Here is a 23,627-nt window from a genome sequence, read left to right on the forward strand (position 1 = left end):
TTACAAAATTAACTACCTCAGCCTGGAGATTTTTGCTAAGGAAAATCGCTGTTATCTGATGAGAGGCCGAAAAGGAGGGGAAACCCCTATAAAGTGCCCAGGACCTAAATTGAGAAATCTGCTAGTTTCCCCGCTGGTATATGAGTTTATTGTATGAGAATGGCAGCTGGATTTTCTGTCTTAATCCATGCCTCAAAGGCCCTCATTTGCTTCTTATTATTGAGGCCATTAACATTGAAAGAGTCCACTTTTAAAATTTCCTTTTTATCCATTTACAGAAGGCAAGATAGTATCCGAGCAGCATAATAACATGGAAATGTGCTGAAAAAATCCGACATCCAAATACTATTTTTTTACATCAGTCAACAACCCCATTCGAGTTCTAACAGAATATGGGGCTATTAATAATAAATGGATGCATCTTGATTTAAAGAATGGATTTTGTTTTTCCTCCATACTCCCTTTTCCACCCCGTGACCCCACCATCCTCCCATAGCCACCAGGAGCAGACCACCATCCCTGCTCACACCTGACAGGCTATCCTCCCCCCTTAACTGGCACGATGACTTGGTGCCAAGCCACCTGCCCTGAGTGTAGGTTAAGGGGTTTTTCCTTGCGAAAAGGATTTTGCCATGGAGAAAGCAAAATAAATAAATGTTTTTTTCTACACCGGGCTGATGCTCTGGAGTTCTACTGTATGATAGTTGCTTTTTGGGGAAACAACAAAGTCATATGACATTTTTGGAAACACATCTTGAAAGCAGATTTGTGAATTTTCCAAAAGTCATACATTTACATCAGTATCAAGGCATATGTATTGGGTATAAATGTATAAATTGTTTAATTAATTATACCCTACATGTTTAGCAGTGATGTAGATGTGCATTTCAAAACTAAAGTTGTACTAAGCTTACGTAGAATGCTGCATTACACAACAGTGTTGAGTCGTTTCTGAATTTGGATGATTTGAACAGTTTAGGTACAATGAAAGTGATTTATTTTACTTTTCGGCAAAAGTACAATACTGCATTTTCATTCTGAACTCGATTTTTATTTGCAATTTATGTTAGAAGTCTTCTTCCATCGATTTATTAGAGCCATGCCAGAAATTACCGTCCTCTGAATAAATCATTATGAGAATTTTGCATGTATGTTGTTGATATTCATTGTACCTTGCCTACAATTTCTTATGTATCAATGATTGACACTGTGTGCACTATAGATGTCATTTAATCAATGTAAAAAATTTGGTGGAGTGACTGTACATACCCAGTGTAAACATACACACAGAGGACGACATGTTTTATATTTGTTTATGTATTTAGCCTAATCTATCTATAAAAAATAATAATAAATAAATATATATTTTTTGATACCACTGAATAGAGGTTACATGTATATGTCTTTAATTTTGTTTAGGTCCATATTTATTTCCATTGTTCCTGAAATTTGGATATTCACACCATAAGTCTTCTTCCATACTGTAAACAGAGCTTGGGAGCCAGAGAGTTGCTAAAACGTTTGCCCAGGAATATGTTTTTGCTAAAGGCTGATTGAGTAATAGCATCCACCGTTCCAACCATCTGCTTGTGGTGCCTGTTGCTAACAGCATTTTCAAGAAGAGTGGCAGTGCTTAATTTGAGCTAGTGATTTCAAGTGCTTGGCACCAGCACTTTATTTTTAACACTGACTCTAATGACAGTCTACCACTTGGTGGTGCTATCAAATTTTGAGATGCGCAGACACACAGTGTCTAATAATTCAATATCCATTAAAAAAAGAATGTGTGCCACTAATGCCATTCTTATACCTGTGGGTGGGCTGGAGTAGTCAGAATTGTCAAACTTGTAGAAATGAGATGGCTATTAGTTATGTTGGGACTGTCATTGGAAGCAGTGGCAGAGGCATTAGGTGGTGCACAAGAAGCAAGGCCACCCAGAAAGGGCCCTGGCACTTATGTTTGTGTGTTGCTGTTTTGTGTTTTTTTAACAGATTAAGCACGGAACAATGCATCCCTATGCTGATGGTCTCCAGGATGCCCATAATGTTGAAAATATGTTTTGTACAGTGCCCATAGCTAACCTGTGTTTGATAAGCTGACTCATGTTTATGGGTTTCAGCCTTACTCTGTAGGTATTGGCTCTCATCCTGCATTGCAGCATAATTTGAGGTTATTTATTGGTGGCCTGGTTTCCATCCTCATGTTCCATGTCTGAACTGGGGTGGCTTGGTAAGCAACATAACGATGGATTAAACCCAGATATGTGACTAGGGGTGAATGTTTTGGCATTGTGCAACATTCCGTCCATCATCTTGTGTGTGTGTTTTTTTTTTATAAATATGATGCATGTGGAGAACAGACAAGCTGTATTTATCACTAGTGCTAAATATCACAAGCAGTTTTTTAACTCGTGATCAGAAGATTTGGTCAAATTCATGCGCTATTTACCTTGACTTGAGAATTACTACTACGCCTAACAAATAATCAGAGCCTTGGAGTTTGATGGGCACTACTACTGACGGCTAGTTCATTGTGAACAAGGAGCAGTCTTTGCAGAACCTAGTTTGGTGCTTTAGGGAGTATCATATTAACACAGACCCACTCCTGATAAGAGATTGTAGCTACTGCTTTGCTAAGAGGACAGATCAGCAACGTTTAACTGATGGGCTGCGCTATGCTCACCTTCTTTAACAATGGATTCAATTGTGTGTTTTTCAATGCTGGCCGAGTTTTGGATATTACTATTATATATTTGAGAACAGGGTCCGTACTGTAGCCTACAAAAAACTGACTGTTAACAGCTTTAATAACGTCTTTTCATTACAGACAGGCAAGTTGCCATTGTATTATAGTCCAAAAACACACCTCTCATTTCTTAATAGCATATAGATTCTATTTAGCCTTTACTTCATTCATTCTGTATGTTTATGTAGGTGAACTTAACAGACTACCCCCCCCCCTCCAACAACCCTTTTCGTGTGGCAATTTGGTGTTTAAAAATATTTAAATTAGAGACACTCAGCTCTTTTCTAGAAAAATACTGTTTTGGATAATTCATCTAGTCTCAATTTTGAATCTCATCTCATTGTTTTCTTTAATTTCCTGTCGAACCAGGTTGAGTTAGCTTCTTGAATAAGGGCATCACTTTTCTATATATATATTTTGTTCATACTATTGGCTAAATACTCTTCCCAAAACTAATTTGACTAGGTCATTGTATCACCTTATCAAAGCCTCCTTCTGAATGAATACTGCTGCCATTTGACAAGTTTATTCTCAGTCAAATTGTAGGTAACAAGTCTCCCAACAATTTGGCTAGTCAACCTGTGTAGTAGAGCTACTTGTAAGCTCCACTCTTGGGAAGATGGGAACTTTTAGCACCGTTTAGATGTTATAGTAGCTAAACACCCTTTATAGTCTCCAGTAACACAGTTAAATTCAGGAATTAATAAGAAGTTGCAGTAGTTTCTCTCCATGTCTTCTTATATTCTAACCAGATCTCTTAGAATTCTGGGTGCCAATGGCTGGTTGTGCTTTCAAGGGTCATCCTTCTTTACTTCTGAACCCTTGTATTTGGAACTCTCTTTCTGCGTGGTTTACTATATTTCCTCCTTTCCGGAGGGTATGCTCAGACGCGAGTCCCTTGTTCACTTTGCCACTGGATTCAAGCAAGCTGGGCTGAAGACGGCTGAAATGCCAGAAAACGGTCCTTGGAAGTTTGTTTACAGTCCAGTGAAGGCATGGCTTAGCTGTTCGGACTGGACTGTTCCCATGAGGCACAGGGTCAGACTGATTTGCATATGGCCATGTCTGAACTGGGGTAGCAGAGTGGGCTAAAGAACGGTGATGGATTAAACCCAGATCTGTTGACTGGGTGTGAGTGTTCGATTGGTTCAGATGCTCCGTCCATCACCACCCCCTTTTGTACCACTTTGTTTGCCATAAGTTGGCAGGGTATGCTCAGACGTGAGTCCCTTGCTCACTTTGCCACTGGATTCAAGCAAGCCGGGCTGAAGACGGCTGAAATGCCAGAAACCGGTCCTCGGAAGCTTGTTTCCGGTCCAGGGAAGGCATGGCTTGGCAGTTCGGGCTGGACTGTTCCCATCAGGCACACGCAGACTGATTTGCATATGGCCATGTCTGAACTGGGGTGGCAGAGTGGGCTAAAGAAAGGTGATGGATTAAACCCAGATCTGTTGACTGGGTGTGAGTGTTTGATTGGTTCAGATGCTCCGTCCATCACCACCCCCTTTTGTACCACTGTGCACTTGATGGTCTGGTTTCTTTTCCTCACTGTGGAACTGGGATTTGCCATGATTCTGCTAGTGGTAGAAGACTGCTGCCCATAAGTATACAGTTGCAAACTAGTTTATTATCAACCAATGATGTGTTATTTAGTGTGAGTAATTCTAATAATAGGGGAAGGGCATTCCAGGATGACTTACAAAGTAGGGTGACACCCACATCTGGTTAGCATTTGTGGGAAATTGCAAACTGTTTGCGGCGAATGCCAATCCAGAACACCGTTATATATTTACTCTTGTCCAGATCAGAATTAAATCTTTAACCAGAGAGAAAATAGAGAGGGAACATCCATAAAGGTGGGTGGGAAGCAGGAGAACAGGTATTGCCACACAAACCAGGGATACATACGGGTAGTATTGTCCCCATACAGAAAAATACACAGTTTAAAATTGCATTAATAGTTTTGAAAATTCATTTATACGTGCATAAATGTACATCACAAACATTTATGTAAGAAAAGAGGCTCTTTCAAGTGAGAAACCTGGAATCCACATACATTTTAAGGATTACTCCTGTGAAACTGAGTGCGCCCCAGTTTCTCATGAACATATTGGGATCATCCGTGAATTATACTGTGCCAAATTGTGTATGTATGCTAATTTTTATTAAGTACATATTTACTAATGCAGGGTTCGAAATGTACTGCAAAACATAACATGAAAATGTTTATAAAAAGGTATCCTTCTAAAAATAATTATGAATGTGCCATACTTTAAAGAAAAAGAAATAACAGGCAGATTGTGCTACTTCTAGACAGGTCATTCATAGCAAGCTTTTCTCAATGAGACCTAGAAATTACTGTCTTCTGTATCGTCTGATATGAAAAAATACTGGTGGTAATGCTATTACAGACACATGAGAAACATGTCTGCATTAATGTTACACTTTAGAAAAAAACTGACATTAGATGGCTTTCAAGAGCTCAATAGGTTGTTAAACCTCCTTCGTTGGAACAGCGATGCTTAGATTCTATAACTATGATCACGATGAGTTACTAAGATAATACCTGCTCCGTTATTTACATTAGTTAACTTACATTACCTATAAATTACTGGCTTGCTTATTCTTAAATATGGCTCTTTGTACATGTTATTATTAATAGAGTGTGTACAATGCTCTCTATACTTTGCTTGATTTCTATATATCAATTCGTCACCTGTGATGCTGATCTGAAAGAGCCTTCTTAAGTATTATTATGTTTCTGACGCACTCAAACTCTTTTTTGCAGTTATTTTCAACAGTGTTTTGAACATCACAAAGTTTGCAATGTTCCAAAATTGGAACGTTTACACAGACCCTTTGCTTAACTACACTTAACACCGTATTGGTCGCAAACCATCTACATTTTAAGAAAGTCGTTACTGGACAGTAGCTACGAGTGCATCCATATTCCCATTCTAGGCATATCTTATTTTATATATGCACTCCACCATTAACTTAGGATGCATTATAGTCAGAAGACAACCACACAGTTGCTAAAGTAATTTGAATAACAATACCCCAGATATGAAGTTACCTTCTATAAAGAATATGTTAGGGAAGAAAAGCACTTTTTACATGTGTTGTCACTGAAAAGGCTGCCAGTCAAGGGGACCAACTTACGAACATATTTTTGAGTATGAGCAGTAGTCCTACAGGAAACTTTTCTGTAATCTTACATGACTTTGAGAAGCTGCCCTCAAATATTCAACTCCCTATTAGTAAAAGTGCAAAGAGGGCTCAGTCCGTTCTATTCAAACTAACTATATATAAGATTTTGGCGCGTAGGCCGCAAGTGCTGGCCAGTGACTGCATTCCCCCCCTGTAGTTGGCGCCTCTACCCCCTTTTTTATGGCCCTTTTATAGCCAATAACGCCAGACCTGATTTGTTCCTTGTGGGAGGAATCTTGTTGTGATAGAGATATGAATATTCTTTTCATGTCTATTCGCTGTGCTGACAATTGACGCCAATGTTTTGTGGAGAGCATGTTCTGCTTTTTATTGTATGTCTTACAATGTGATCTTGCAAGCTGCACTGTGTCTGCCTTGATTTGTCATAATAAAGGTTTTTTTGAAGAAAAAAAAGAAAAAAAAACTATATATAAGATTTTCTGATTTTAGAAGCTTTTAGCCAATTCATACAGGCAAGGACACGTAAGAGAGTACTACAGGAGTATTAATTTAGATATTACAAAATGCCTTTGTGAATAGACCTACGATGTTTTAAGATGGCTAATCCTTCCTATTGTATTGGGAAAAGTTTAACACACAGTGAGCAAGTTGACAGCAGTCTGCCTTAAGGGCACATTTGGACAATATTATATGATACGGTTACAAATTATGTATTGAGTAAAAATATATTTATATTTCCCAGAAAGTGCTTGTAGTTGAAATGCATGCAAACAATACCTCAAGATATTGTGGAACAAATATATATATATATATATATATATATATATATATATATATATATATATATATATATATATATATATATATATATATATATATATATATATATATATATATATATATATATATATATATATATATGCTCCACAATCTTTTCCATTTCCCGATAAGAAAAAGCAGCACTCCCGGGATTTCAGCGAAAGCGATTTTATTTTCTCCTCAAGACAGACGCGTTTCGGGAAAGCTCCCTTCCTCGGTGTCAAACGATTATTACGCTCTGCGGTGCCATTTTAAAGGCAAACGGTCAACCACAGATGGTGAACACAAACGAGGGGTGCTTGAGCGAAACACACCATGGTGAGCGTCATTTGTAAATGGAATATTTACAACAGAGTGAGCATTTTCAAACGACAGTGCAATTAATTAGCTATCTGCAGTTAAATATATTCACAACTAGACGGTATAGTCTTTGTTAACTATCTTGCCGTGGATCGGCTATTGCAACCCAGCCGGGTTGCTGCATCCCTCCTACAAAACAATTACATCAATCGATGCATTATTTCATTTCATTTTTCACCAGATTTTTTTTTTTTGCTGCATACTTTTCTGTGCCATATAATCCTGATTGTAGAGCTGTCAGAGTGATGAATCCATTTCTTTCCATATTTCACAGTTCGTTGGAAATGTAGGTTGTTATACCACAATGTTTGTTCTGCAATATATTAATACAAACATGGAATAAATAGTGAATTTATAATGGCTAACTGTGTCATATGGCCCAATATTGCCCTTGATTGATTCTGTTGACAACATAAACCACAAAGCAAAAGGTCGACTGGTTTATAAATGTCACAAGATCCATGAGATGGCTCAATATAATTATTACACAGGGTACTCATTGACTATTTTTTATTTACATGTTTACTTTGGGGTAGGTAGCTTGAAAATCTGTATTCTTCAAAATGCACCTAATAATGGGCATTAAAAGGAGGTAAAATGTTTAACATTCGTTTACCTTCTTTGAAAACAATGGTTGCTAAGACATGGGCAATGATGAAGCCAATGGAGTTGTATAAGTCTTTGGCAGCAGCTTTTAATTCATAATTACGGCTTTACTGCGGTTGCCACACAATTTCTACACATGCAACATTGGCTGATTTCAACAATAATGTTGTTTTAGTTAAAATAAAGGAAAATTCTGCCAGAGAATGTGGCACATAATCTGCATATATCCACAAAATTCACATTACCTTTCGGCATAATTTGATCCTCAACACCGCATAATTCTGCAAGCCCTGACCATGAATCCCCTGGGGAGGGCCAGGGTCCAGCGGGATCGCTGCATCATTAATATAAATTATGGGGGCATGCAACCTCCCCCTTTGACCCCATCACCTAGGGTCTCTGTAAATATAATAGTGTTTAGTTTGTATTAATTGGATAGTATACATTATGAACACATGCTTTCTATGTTTCAATATCCAATACTTTCCTATTGACAAGTTCTTGTTGCTCCAAAAAGGAGGGACGAGTTGCTATCAGAAATCTCCACAACAGGTATGTCCCAAACATTATACTGGTAACACTCGGGCACTCTACTACATAAAAGTCCATTTTAGAAGATGGACAATGAAAACTATATGAATACTGATGTGCAGTTCATTTTCTAAACTGTAAACTGGATTGCCAGATGGCAACTATAGTTTGATAAAAATAAACAGTTTTCGTTACGTTGTTAAGTCTTCCAACCTGGGTATATATGCCCAAACAAAGATTGCGTAATACTCCACGCACACATGCCACTTCAGACTGAATGTGACTACAGATAAAGATGAACAGATGTAAGGAATCAATTTAGAGTGATGGGCTGACAGTGGTAGCTAGTTCTTTTCAATTAATTCATTTCAAATGAGTTAAAGAGAGTTTACTAAGTTGATTATTTTGGTTGAATTTTAGATTCAGGAATGAACCTTTTTATATGGAGATCAAATTGTCAAAAGAGATCTCACATTACCATTTTATGGTAAAACAGGCATTTTGAAATATGAAATTGTGGTAATATGTTTTTTTGTAGCTATATTATTCTGAATTATGGACAGTAAAAAGGATAGAATGATGTTTGCTTAGAGAAATATTTGAGTGATGGTTCTTTTAACAGCGTTATAAAAGGATCTTGAACCGAGGAGAATATTGATTTGTACCTTTTTGGATTGGTGAGCGGGGTGATCCCTGCATGATAGTAGTGTTAATTAAGGGTGTAAGAAAGGCTCAATAGACTTGTTCACTTGGCTAACATCACAATAAACTCACCTACTTTTTAACGGTTACATTTTGATGAAACAGTGGTTGCCTCACTCAGGGTTAAAACTCATGTATCTCGAGATGTTTCTAGATTGGGGTAGTATATACTATATGAGTGGATTATATAGCACTCTTAGTCACATAAATATATGTCTATAAGGCTCTTAAGACCTCTTTATTTATTTTTGTTGGCATGTTATAATACACAAAGTGGAGGAAACTGATGGTATTAGGGAATATGTGAAATGTAAGTTTTTAAACTGTGTAATTTTCAAGTCCTGATAAAGTAATTGATATCGAAACGTGTTGGCTAAAATGGTTCTACAACTCACTGATTAAAAAGGAATTGGAAAACCAAAAGTGATTGGATTTTTTAATCTTGGACTTTTATGTGGTAGACTGCTTGATGGTTATCAGTGTCATTTTTTGAAGGAGAGGGAGGAACGCGCCCTCACCGGGCTCTTTTTTGGGCGCTGGAACCCCATAACCCATTGCCTGATTAAATATATAATTGGGTAGGGGGGAAGAGTATGGCCCTCCTCCCGAGCCATATAATGGGCTAGGGGATCCCATCCCTAGAGGCCCGATTCCAGCCTGTGCCATGGGGACCCTATACACTGGACACTATGTTGTTCTTTGCCCATGCCCTCGCCATGCACAGTGTTGTCGTCAGTGATGCCAATTCAGATGTTATTAGTGACATTAATGATGCTATAGATCATGTCATGAATGCTGTAATATGTAAGGTCACAAGCAGTGCACAACAATGGCAAGAGACACAGTTCCTTGACTTAACTATTACTGGTGGATTTCAGTGTTTTTTTAGAATTTAAAATGTAAATTTTAACTGCCATTTTCACCTAACTATAACGTCACATTAACCTTTGTTTTTCTAAGTGAGTTTTTAGTAACATAAAGTAATCATTTAAAGAAAGTAATTTTAAGTAAAGGCAGGCCTACTTGCTTGATGTAAGAGTCCGAACACCAAAACATAAATTTTAGGGCCACTGGCTTTATCGGGGGGTCAGCAGTCCTAATCTAGGTTGTTAAAAAAAATCACCACAAAAAAGTTTGTTAATTAAAGCATTCAGAGCCATGTGTTTGAGGCTTTCTTTAACACTTATCAGGCCAGAAAATGCAGCAATTGAACCAGCAACAAGGGGTCTGCACTCAAGATAAAAGTATACAGGTCCAGCTCAAGCTGCTTTGCAAATTAAGGCAAGTTCTCCTGCAGCCGTGAATTTAATGACCCAGGAGACTTACAGGTTATTTTTTAATTCCTGGGGTCTTCTGTAGTCACTGCAGCCCCCTATAAAACTTATTTTAATCGTTGGTGGTGTCCCTTCCCTCTCCTTAGTGCATCTCCAGAGTTTAAAAAAATGAAGCAAGCCCATGCAGGGAATTATGGGGTACTTTCCTGTAGGAGCCGTCAATCAGCATTGCCGCTTCAATCCTTAAGAGGCAAGGCCTCAACTACATACTCAAATCACATAGAGGGCAGGTAATAGCACCCCCTCCCGCTCTTCCTCCTGAGACGTGACAGTGTAATCACAGAGCGAAAGGTGTTGGAGCACTTTGTTAGTGTATATAGCTCGAATCATGTATAACTCTCACTTCACACTTTGTGTCTTTGTAATTTACAGCACTTACACATCTTCTTCATTGCACTATTATCACTACTTTGAAGACGTTGCAGGCCAGTTGCTTCCTCTGAGATTTACAATCTAACAAGAGGTCGAGAAGGCACTTTATTGCAATGCAATATGCCTCGCATTTGCGAAAGTTTAAGCTATTAGTATTTTAAATGACAATGCCTTTTATTTATGTTTTAAAACCCAAAACATAAATAAAAGGCATTGTCATATACAATGCCAATAGCTCAAACTCGCGTGAGTGTGAGACCTTTTGCAATGCAAATGCTTGTTCTAATAGGGAATTGGACGTTCCAAGGCTTAGGTACAAAGGCATCCAAGAGTACGTAAAAGAGTACTCCTGTATTACTACCTCCAGTACACCAGAATGTTTTTGTGAATCGGCTCGAACATCTGAATAAAGTAGAAGTCCATACCTAAGGAAAGCATGTAATAATTGCACACTTCGCCATGAATAAATTACAGACCTTGCAAAACTACATGATAGTTTCATACTGTTGCAGATTTCCAGTGACACAAATTATATCAGAGGACCTTAAGCTATTTGTGGCTGAATACCCCCTGCTCAAATGACACCACCTGACTGTATTGTATCACAATTAATAAATGACGAGTTGAAATTACATATGAGCTAATTAATATTCAGCAGTAGAGGTTGCGAGCATGTCCTTTAAGACAAGTGGAGAGTATGTGATTCAGAGGTACTAGGGAGAAGCATATTGTAAGAAAAAACTGAAACGAAGAAGCATTTGGAATGAAATTGTGAGCAAGGGAGACAAAATCAAGAAGCAACTTCAACAGGACTGTTGTAATTTTAGACATTGCAACAAGTTCACTCTTCTCCTTTGAAAGCACATTGTGCCAGGTGCGTAGCCAAATCATTATTGATTTTTAAAAGATACTTTTCTGAACTTTTCAGACAGCCTCAGTCCTAGTTCATGCTAGACTCTTGTACGTTCCGGACGATCTTTGTACCCCACTTTCACTCCCCAAATACTTTCTTTCCTACCTGCACCTTGGCATCGCCAGCTTTTTACAGTCTTGGCTTTGGGCTGAACAGCCCTATTCGGAGAGTTTATTAGGGAAATGTTCTATTTGTATTATTTAATATGATTTTGTATACGGTACAACAGAATTTGAATAGGCCATGACCTTGCATGATAAGTCAATTAAGATCAACAACAGTAGGAGTGATATACTCTCAAGCTTAGTGCAGGTATCAGGTGTGGAATGAGGAAGTGCCAGCCAGCAGGAGCCTGTGGTGAATCTGCGACCTTTAAGGTCTCTAATGGATACTATTCATAATCTCCACTCTTTTCTCCTTGGCTTCTTTTTCGGGCTTTCTACGTTGAATCCTTTCATTTCCGTTACATTGAATATAAAAAATATTTTAGGAAAAACGAGAAATAATCAACAATTAATTTGAACCTTTTAGCCCAGATTTATACATTTTTCATGCAGCGCAGCAGCCACATTTACTGCACTACACAAAAGTGAAAACAACACAGTGCCATATCACCAGCACTAGCCTGATGCGACTGTCATTCTCTGCTTTGGCTTTCATACACAGTCTCGCACCATGGTGCAGAGATGAGTGTGAGCTGTTTAGCACAGGATAAGTCAGAAAGCATACCCTTACAGTACAAATACCTATGCATAGACAAACTCATCCAACATGTGAAACTTCAATGTGTCCATTTGTGCCTATATTCTAAAGCAAAGCTGGGCAGTCTATTTCAGTAGGTCAGGCTTTGCTTCAACACCTGTGGGTGTTTGTGCTGATGCACCTCAGTAACTCCCCAGTGATGCAAAGTGTGCGAAGCTGCTCAAATTGCTATCTGCAGTAAGAAAGGGGGAGTAAATCTTGACTTAAGTTTGAAATTCCAGTTGCTAAGTTCTTACTTAGATGACATGCAACATCTTCTTGAATACAGTACTGACAGTGGGATTTGGGTTTATGCATTAGAGATGGTCGCAGAGTTTGTTTGAGCAAACATGGAGACAACCTAGAAATACTGAAGAACCATCTACCTTTTTCTTTGTTGTCATACTGTACTAAACTATCGGAGGCACATATGGTAGAAGATACAAGACATAATCTCCAAAATTACAACTACTTGGATCACAACAAGATCGGCTGTGTCCCAGACACAACACTGAAACATGATATTATCTGTCATTGATGATCTTAGATCAGATCTTGATGAGAGGTTTACCTCAGCCTTGATACTACTACTAGACTTATCCGCAGCCTTTGACATGGTAGACCATAAAATGGTACTATGACTTGTCCAGGCTAAGGGGATTATTTAGACTCCATGTAAATGGTTGACATCATATTTGGAGAACAGATCACAGGCAGTGCAGGTATCCTTTTTTGGGGGAGCACCAATTAGCACAGAATGTGGCGTACTACAGGGATGGCCATTATCACTACTTATTTAATATATATATTCGACCTCTAATATATGAGCTGGTTTACAGAGGCTGTCAGATAAAGAACTATGATGACAACTCCCAGACTCTGCTCCGTCTAGATAGCCATGCCCCTTGACAGCAAAAACGTCTGGTCATCATGTGCTTTATTAGCGGTTGGGTGGAAAACAACTGCTTAAAACTAAACACAGAAAAACTCAAATAGCGGTAATGAATACAAATTAGACACTGTGGACTAACCAGTTGTGGCCCAGGGAGATGGGACCTCTCCCTGAACCCACCAGCTCTCTTTGAAAACACATATTAGTGCAGCCATTTCAAAGTGTATAATACAAACATATATGTTATATATATTTTCTCACTATTGGTATTGAAAATTATTATGGCGGCAGTCATTAGTTCAAGGCTAAATTACTCTAACACAATACTTCTTGGCCTACCTAAATGCGATCTTTGAAGCCCTGCGGACAACCCATATTGCACCTTTGGTAAAAAAAACTCCACTGGCTTAAAATCAATTAACAGATTAAATTTAAAACCTGTTGCTTAGTTTTCAAAGCGCTACATGGTCAGGCCCCTCAGTTTCTATCCAAACGAGTTTCTAGTTTCACGGACACTCAGATCATCTTCAGCAAGGTTAGCAATAGTCGCAAGATTTTGCACCACTAAATGGGGGCGGGGAGCAAACATTCTCTGCGCTAGCACCAGCATGCCTTACCACTTAATCTCCTCTCCCAATCCAATCCGATTTGGTGTCTTTCAGGAAAGCATTAAATACATAGCTACTTATACAAGCCGTTGGTTCTTAGATGGTAATTCATTATTGCACCACCTATAGCTCTCTATCAGTGAGCGCCAGGAAACCAAGGGTGAACGTGTGCTCCATAAATATAAATTAACATTAACATGATAAAAAACTTTTCCAATTCCAAAAATTCTTTATTTCGGCCACATGGGCCATAAAAGATGCAATAAAATACAGTACATAAATACACAGTAAAATGGAATGCATGTATTAGAGAATATTTACATATAAAAAGGCTAGAAGGTCTGCATGAGGTAAGGAAACACAGTGGCACCAGTTCAGGGGGACATTTTCTTCCTTATTAACCAAGCTGCCATTAGGAATTTTGATACCGCAAAGACAATATGTCCCAGGGTATTGGTTTTCATAACCCTGTATGCTTGTAGGTATTCCCGAAAACCCAGGTTTCGGCACAGCGGTGCAATCCAACGCTTCCTGGGATTTTGGTATGCGTGGCAAACAAACATTATGTGCAGATAATCTTCGTTCTTGGTTTTACAACAAGGACAGAATTTGTCACCCCCAGTGAGCCATTTGTGGGTAAATACTTTGGTGGGGAGTGTGCCAAACCTCCATTGCAGGAACAATTTCCTTGCCAAAAGAGGAAAAATAAAATCCATAAAAGGTTCAAAGAGGTAAGAATTTTTGGACTCCATAAAACGACTCGTCAGGGTGCCGGTACTATGAGCATTGTCCATGTCAGCCAGATTTTTGTTTTTGTACAGCTGGGCAAGAGTTTTGCGTGTGATCCTTTGACAACCCTGAACTGGATCATCCCAGAGGTCTGGCAAGTTCAAACTGGACAATTCTGATTTAATAAAAGCCAGCCAGGGGATTTTGTTACTGCCATTCAGCCTCAGTACATGGATAAGGTCCTGTCTATAGTGATACAGTTCCTCAGTGGACCATATCCGATGCCAGAACTTCACGGGTTTGGATAGAAGATCTTCAGCGATGGAGTGTAGGCCCAAATCCAATCTTAGGGGGAGGAGTGGCGTTCCCTGCGGGAGAGCAAGTAGGCGTCTCAAGAATGTATTTTCCACCGCTAACAATGCCTTCCCTGCTTTGTAACCCCACAGCTCGCTGCCATACATGGCTGCTGCCTTCGCTTGAGTTCTATAGGTTTCAAGGGCCGGGCTTACAGGCTTAAAGGTGGATTTATTTGCCACCTTCAGGAGTGCGCCCGCTAGCTGGGATAGCTTCAGCCTTGATCTCGCTATCTGGCAGTCCCAGGCCAGGTTTTCTTGTAATGTTACCCCCAGATAGACAAAGGTCGAGACCCTCTCAAGACTAACTTCCCCCAGTTTTGGGTTGGGTCTGGTTCTGGCAGGGGGGTTGAAGATCATAAACTTAGTTTTTTCTGTGTTGACCTCCAACCCGTGTTGCCGACAGAAAAGGCCAAAACCATTTACAATCCTCTGGATCCCCATGGGGGATTTGGAAAGCAGGAGGGTGTCATCAGCAAACATGATTGCCGGAACCCTCCTGCCTGCCAAAACCGGGGCGTCATTGTCCTCGACAGTGTCAAGATGTTGAATGACACTGTTAATGAAGAGGCAGAAGAGGGTTGGCGCCAGGACACAGCCCTGTCTGACTCCTCTAAGGACAGGGAATTTGCCTGAGAGCTTACCATCCCTCCCACACCTTACTTGGGCATAGTTGTTCTCGTGGAGCCTGATGATAGTACTAAGAAGGTGTGGGGGCACTCCTAGCTTCTGCAAAACCTCCCAAAGTTTCCCTCTAGGGACTAGGTCAAAGGCTGACCTCAGATCCACGAAGACCATGTACAGTCTTCCACCCTCTATGGTGACAGTCTTCCAATATAGGAGAAGAAGGCGGAAGATCTGATCCATGGTCGACGTGTTCTTTCTGAAGCCAGCCTGAAGGGGAGTCATGATGTCATTTTCCTCCACCCAGTCCAAATTGAGTTTTGCTAACTAATAGCATTAACGGGTATGAATAGTGGTGTTTTGCTGTTAAAACCTGCTAAAAAAAGTCAGATAGCAACTTTCACCTGAATTATTATTGCTCGAGTAAAACATATACGTCATAACCATCAATGCTTCATTACAACTTAGGGACCTTTGAACTACTCATTATTTCATGAGCCTAATACTACAGTTAAAAATAAAACTGGAATATTTAATATAGGAAACGGGAAGTTTACTAAGCACGGAAACGTGTCAACATTCAATTTAGAACATCTGCATAACAGAACATGTCATTTAAACCATTAAACCGTTTTCAAGTTTGCATGTGGAGCCATAGATGATGATAGTTATATATTCTGGCCTCAAGAATCAATAGATCATAATTTTTCAAAAGAGCTCTGGGAGCTCAGTTACTAAAATGCACCCTAATAAAATATTTAAATATTTAATTTGTCATTCCATTTTTGAGTAAGTGATTTTTCACTTTAAAAGCAATGAGTTTGCATTCATTCTACACTTACAATATCCTTCTTTGCCAAACTTACCAAGAGGAGGTCCATGTGTCATTAATATGTCAATTCCCTCTGGGATTTGGTTCCACTTGTCTAGTAGCGACTGGCCTCTTGGAAGATTAAAGCCCCATCCGTTGAACCAAGGTGTCCTTAAGGGGAAGAAAACAACAAACTAAAATGTTATATATGTCTTGCTTAAATCGTATACATATTCCTTCATTAATGCTTCTATATTTGGTTAAATTCAAAATCAAGCAAGTTTCAAACTGGTAGGTGGTAGTTCTAAAATTAAAGCATAAACAAGGGAAAGGATGAAATGCTTGAATTAATCTCAGTCTCTGGCAATCGCTCGGGCCGCATCCTAATATATAAATTTTCGCCCACCATGCTACATCAGTTTGGATTCAGCCATATGCAAATCAGCCTTGACCCTGTTCCTCGTGAGACCAGACCAGCCCGAACTGCCAGGCACCACCTGAACCAGAACACAAGAACCCCAGGACTTGGGCTGGCCATAGCTTGGTTCCAGTGGCACAGTGAGCATGGGACCCACGTCTGGGCATACCCATCGCACTTAGGTTGTCAACCACAACAAAACAAGGTGCTAGAAACAATGCTTTCATTAATCTCAGACACTGGCTATCGGGAGGGTCGCATCTCAGTCCATCATTGCCAGTGGTGGAGATTAATTCAGGTTGATCTGTTCCCATGAGGAGCAGGGTCAAGATTGATTTGCATATTGCAGGGTCCAAACTGAGGTAGCATGTTGGGCAAAAACAATGGACTGGGATGCAGCGATTCCATTGGCTGAGATTAATTTCAGCATTTCACCCATCACCTTGTTGTTATAAAGCTAAACATGATTCAAAAGACAGCATAATGTCATTCCCAAAATAACCAGTGCATGGAAAAAACAGCATAAACTATGCAAAACTTTGAAGTTCTCATCTAACTAAATGGGTCGGTTTCACCATAGTATTTATATAATATTGCAGACATGCAGTGTCCTTTAAATTCTCACTTTATTAGGACTTCGTTAGCAAAATGTCATAAAACCAACACATCTGCTGCACACCTTGTGGGTGGGCTAGAAAAAATGCCACATCATGTTTACTTTATTTCGGTTCAATAGAACCATATAAGGTACAATGCAAAAACATTTAAAAGAAGAAATATAATAAAGCATACAGACTCGTTTTGACAATTGCAGTACACCAATACAAATTCATCATGTTTCAAAATCCCTAATTTTATGATAAAAGTTAATGAAAAAATGCCATAATATAATAAACAAGTTGCAAGCCCAAGCCCCATGTAGTGCATCTCTAAATGTATACCTTGCCACAAGTAACATTTTAGCAGTGCTTAGGTGCACAAAATCACTGGACATTTGTATAAGCCTGCTCCCTAATGGAGTTTGAATACCAGTCCTTCAATGTAAAAAGCCCTTCCTCACAGGGTTGATGCGAACATATAATTCAAAGAGGATGCAATGGTTGTATAGTAGCTATTTTCGGGGGCCAATTTACTGAGGTTTATTAATGCTGAGTTATGGGGCACGTCATAATATGTTCTTGTCACAACCCCTGCAAGAGAACCTAAGCAACTCCATGCAGTATGATTACCTTCAGAAAAGCACGGTCTCTACGAGACAATTTGGTACACAGTCACCTAGTACCCATTGTGAAGAAATCAGGGTCATTCGGAAGCAAGGGGATTCTTCCCTTGTGGAAGATGCAAAGCGTGTACCTTTAGCAAAAGAACGTTGTCTTATGAAGTGAAGGGTTGCAAGGGTTGCAAGGAAGGAAAGAAAATTAACAAGTTCATGTCCGGCCATACCACATTTGCAGTTTATTGTTTGAGGTGTCCGTGTGGTTTAAAATATATAGGGAGCACGATCAATCCTGTCAGATTGAGAATCCTGGAACATATGCGTGCCATCCCGAATAAGGATTTTTCCTATCCGGTGGCCCGTCATTTTTCCATAAAACATAAAAGTGACAGAAATTTACTGCAATATTTTTGCCTGGACTTTATACCGGAGAGTCTAAGAGGAAGTGATAGAATACAGAAATGACGGAGATTGGAATCCCGGTATATTGTTGATTTACAGACCAAAGTTCCAGGAGGCCTAAACAGTGGGGAGGAGCTGGCAGTGCACCTAGGCAGTTGAGGTGGTCAACCTGAGGGATGTATTGATGTGATTGTTGAACTGAACAGTAGATGAGTTGTTATGCTGTACAAAGAGTTCTATAGTTTGACTAAAAGACATTAATTTTTTGGTATTCGTTTCCTAATAACACTTTTTTTTATTTCCTTGGGGACTGTATGCACATTTCATTACAATGCAATGATATAATGATTAGTCAATCAAATTTGCATTTAAGTGCACAGATGATTTATATGCTTTTGAAATGTTTTGGGTTTGTATTGTGCGCTATGCAGGCACAATGATAATGATTTAAGTTGTGATTTCACCATTCATTTGGAGGGCGTTTGGGCAACCTTTATCAGTTGCCATTGCCGATCCATGGCAAGATTGAGTATAACATGACTGAACTGGCATTATTGTTATGAAAAATTATCATGTTGCGTATGCCATATTAGGCACAAAGGAGACTAATGTGATGAATGTATTTGTTCATACTTGCAATATGGCGCGCGCTATTGAGCGAGACGTCGGGAGTCGCTCCTTTGTTTTTAGAACGTTGTGCCTGCTATTAAGATGGCGCCGCGCGTTACATTTATGCACCGATGAAGGAAGTTTATCCGAAACGCGTCTGTCTGTGTAATAAAATACTACTTTGCCAACATTCCCGAACGTGCTGCCTTCTTTCCCGTGGATTGGGGAGGATTTTGAGCTTTTGTATTTTCGGCGGCACACCAACGCGACACTGCACCCGCCTGACGAGTGACTCGCTATCTTGGTGTATGAAGAGCAGGAATATATATATATATATATATATATATATATATATATATATATATTATATTACCTACTGGCGGTCGCCAGTAGGTATATATAGTTAGGATTTTTTCTCTATGGGTTTTTTGAAAATTCTATGTCTAATAACTTTGGCGTTTGTGGACGGAATCGGCTGAAATTTTCAGGAAAATGGCACATTTTGTTTCTGAGCAGCCCTTGAAAATTTGGGGGGGGTTCGTCCAGTGGGGGCCGAGAAAAAAGGGGGGTCCCAAAACGTGTTTTTAACATTGAGTTTTCCATAGGGCGGTTGGCCTCACTTTTAGCCCGAACGGCTGAATGGATTTGCACGAAACTTGGCAAAATTGTAGGGACTGGTAGCCCGATGTGCCTTTTGTAGGTCTCAATATATGTGCTCCAGTGGATTTTGAGAAATTAACGTTTAAAAAAAGATATATATCTGTAACAGCGGACCGGTTAGCGCTCTGGTTCGCGGACTTTTCGCGCAACGGAGCTTTGTGAAGCGAAGCTGATTGGTTCTCCGGCGTCTGTCAACATTCCAAACAGTCCGTAGCGGCCGCCATCTTGTCTCTCGGTAGGATCGAGAGACAAGAGGAGGTCAAAACAAAGGGGGAAATAACTATAAGGGGGCATAGTAGATCCTCGCTGACCCCCTAGGTTTGATGTGGAGGTTTTAAAAGGGCCCCGCGGGGCAAAAAAAAATAATAAAAATAATAATTGAACGGCTGAATGGATTTGCACGAAACTTGGCAAAATATTAGGGACTGGTAGCCCGATGTGCCTTTGCTAGGTCTCAATATATGTGCTCCAGTGGATTTTGAGAAATTAACGTTCAAAAAAAGATATATATCTGTAACAGCGCTCCGCTTCGCGTAACGGAGGTTTGCGAAGCTGATTGGTCATTCTGTCACTGGGCTATAGTTGGGCTACATCTGGCTGATATTTGGGCTACATTTGTTTTTTTGTGTGTCTGGCGGCCATCTTTGGGCTACATTGGGCTACATTGGGCTTCATTGGGCTACATTCGGCTAATTAGCAAATAGCTCATCGCAAACTAGGAATGGTAAAGAATCGCTATTTATTCCTTAAAGTTCGCTATTTAGGAAATGCAAATAACTTTTATGATACATATGGCGGTTCATCTCTAACAAGATAAGAAGCATAGGGATAGATTTATGATGACTGGCGCATCACCAGGGATGTGTTAGTCATTCTGTGCCGCTGTTCCGTCACCTATGGTGTGCTGCATTTACAATGCGGCGCATCATGGGGCAAAAACAGCACAGATGCGTGATGTATCTGTGCCGTAAAGGTGGCGCATTGCTGGAGTTGTATCGCAAGTGTGATGAAGCTCCAGCAAGGGTCGGGGGTGCCCCTGTCGCAGGGTTTCTGTTCTCACACAGAACTGTGGACAGAGGATTGGAACCTCGGCGAATTAGGGTGTCCCAAAACTCACGTTACTAATCAAAAACTATTTAGCAAGCTAGGTACAGTGTCACATTGGATATAACAAACTCTCAATGTTTAGACAATCCAGAATATGAACTTATAGTACCTCAGGATACGTGGAACTCATGAACAGTCGGTCGTTATATATTTCTTAGAAACCAGAACATGGAGTTAAGAAGAACACATGTGTATTTGAAATGTTTATTTACTAATGCCGTCTTCTCAGGCGTAGTACCTTAGATAATAAAAGTACACATATTATCAGTAGCAAAATTACCAGCATAGTTACTAGTACATAAAAAGTGAATGGTGATAGTATGTTAACATGCTGTAAATGAATAAGAGTTAGCAACACTTATAAGCAGCCGCGGGCCGTGGAGGGAGTTACGGTGAGGCAGGGAGGCGGGGAGGGGGAGAAGCAGGGTGGAGAATACAAGTACACATATTATCAGTAGCAAAATTACCAGCATAGTTACTAGTACATAAAAAGCGAATGGTGACAGTATGTTAACATGCTGTAAATGAATAAGAGTTAGCAACACTTATAAGCAGCCGCGGGCCGTGGAGGGAGTTACGGTGGGGCAGGGAGGCGGGGAGGGGGAGGGGCAAGGTAGAGAGGGCTCCACCCTGCTTCTCCCCCTCCCCGCCTCCCTGCCCCATCGTAACTCCCTCCACGGCCCGCGGCTGCTTATATCTCACCCTCCCTAATACACATATTATATTATTTGCTAAGAAGGTCTCTTTGTGTTGGTTTAGGGCGTGTCCATACTTTAGTGTCTTAGATTTGAAGGAATCACATCAGCATACACCAGCTCTCTCTTCATGTGAACCGCATCAACTGTTGTGTATGTGTGTTCGGCAAAGCAATATAAAACCCGCCTCATGCCCAGAATTGGCAGAAGTTGCACTTATGTTATGAGTATGAAGTCGTGGAGATCAGACCTCATAACAATTCTGTATCGTGTTGTTCTTGAAACTTTAGCACTCGCTGTACAGATATAGTTTAACAAGTAAAGCAGATAGTAGACCAATAACATATTATTCTCATGTAAACCACGATGAACTACTAGGTGGAAAGCTAAAGCAACAACTAAGTGTCGTGTGCAGAAGTTGCAAAAAAGGAAAAATGGCGTTTAAACCGGTAATGAGCCCATGCTAACTTAACACGGTGTAAAGATATCCAGGACCTAGATGACACCTCCTCATGATCCGGAAACGAACTGAATAAGATAATAGAAGTGCCATCTCATGAGAGCAGATTGCAAGTTTATATGTGGACGGTCCGCAAGGTAAAGCATTAAAAACTAGGAAAATTGAATGCTAAAGAAAAATAAAACAGCCAAGTACTTTATCGAGTCTTAAGCCAATAGGCAAGGTAAATAATAAAAACTTGACAAATAAGTCAATGAATTGTCAATGAAATGCTAGTACTCAGCATATCAAACATGAAAAAGGTCTATGACATAACTGTGTATGCAAAATAAGCTGCAACAGCCTCCAATAGGAAGTCACCGTCTTCATCCGAAAACAGTTCAGCCATCCAATTTAAAAGCGGAAAAGAACATACGTGCTCTCCCAGCACCGGATCCTCTATCACCATCAGAGGACAGCTCGGTGGGTTTTCAAGAAAGCTGTGTTCCAAGAAAGACTGTGCTGCCGCCAGTAAATTCCAGGGACCAAGTAGTCCATGCATCAATGCCACAGCCATAATCCTTTCGCCAGGACAAATCAACTCGTGAGTAATGATAGGAGTCATCAGCTGATTAAAGTCGACGTCAGGAGAAACCGGTCCGCAGAGACACAAATCAATGGCCCAATCGAAATCACAGGTCAGGCAGTGAAATACAGGCTGGACACAGGTGAAGTAGGAGAACCGAAAAGATAATCCATATGCCGTGCTTAATATCGCCAACGGCATTGTGCCATAATATTCTAGCATGCGATTGCGGAACAGTGTCAGCAGCTGCAGGGTCGGAGGTTGCATAGGAGGGACATCCATATTTAAAAATGTAAAAAAGCACAAGAGCGTCCGCTGGTAATGCAAGTAAAAATGCAATCCACGAACCAGAGTGGAGAAAATGGAATGAAAGGGAGCAGGGATGACTCCAAAGATTTTCTCAAATGAAGTCACGAGACCACTGGTAACAACTTTAAAAAAGTGTGCCAGGGATTTTGTGGAGGATGCGTTAAAGATAGTCGGAAACATGTTGCTGAAATTGAAAGGCAAACCTGTGTACGGGTGTTCGCTATGTGAAGTACGAAAGTTTCACGGGCCGAACTCAAGGCCACCTCTCTCTGAGACAAAAGAGCTCTTATTCTTGTCATGCCGTTGAAACGTGTCCCAAGGTTGGTATTTGTGGCCAGATTGAAAACTCCCTATATTCATGTGTGGGAGGAAATAGAACATTTCTGCAGCAAATAACCCGTTCACTTACTGTTACGATAAAAGGAATACTTTTTAATTAACTCAGAACAATCTTCATTATTGAGCATCAAATAACTACCATTTTCCAACAACTTGAACGTGGGGATGATAGCAGGAACTGGCGTGCCTTGCAACACGCAAGCCATATTTGGTCGGTGTTTGTTGCATGAATCGTGTAACTGTATGTGCCTACACATTAGTGAATGATCTGGCGTCTCAGTGCATTCCTCTCCATTCAGATAAACTTCTTGATCATCTTTGAAACATCTGTATGTGTATGGAAGCGACCAGACCTCATGATCAAAAGCACTACCTAAAGGTTCATAAAGACCTATTGGTATATATTTCATACAATTTGAAAACTTATATAAAGCAAAAGGCAGCGTTATTAAACCGTGGATAAGGCATGTTGCCAAAAAACCCGCAATCCTCTGCTGATGATGTCACTGAGCATGTCATGAATGATGTAATATGT

General features: G+C 40.0%; 1 protein-coding gene across 1 annotated transcript in view; it reads right to left on the reverse strand.

The window, feature by feature from the left end:
* Positions 1-23,627, reverse strand: part of MPPED2 (metallophosphoesterase domain containing 2) — a 645,229-nt gene that overhangs the window by 70,550 nt on the left and 551,052 nt on the right. The window contains exon 5 of the mRNA XM_078683736.1: positions 16,368-16,483. Coding sequence (XP_078539862.1) covers positions 16,368-16,483 — 116 coding nt within the window. The remainder of the gene's footprint in view (positions 1-16,367; positions 16,484-23,627) is intronic.

The sequence above is a fragment of the Lissotriton helveticus genome, chromosome 3_1, assembly GCF_964261635.1.
Source record: "Lissotriton helveticus chromosome 3_1, aLisHel1.1, whole genome shotgun sequence".
NCBI lineage: Eukaryota > Metazoa > Chordata > Amphibia > Caudata > Salamandridae > Lissotriton > Lissotriton helveticus.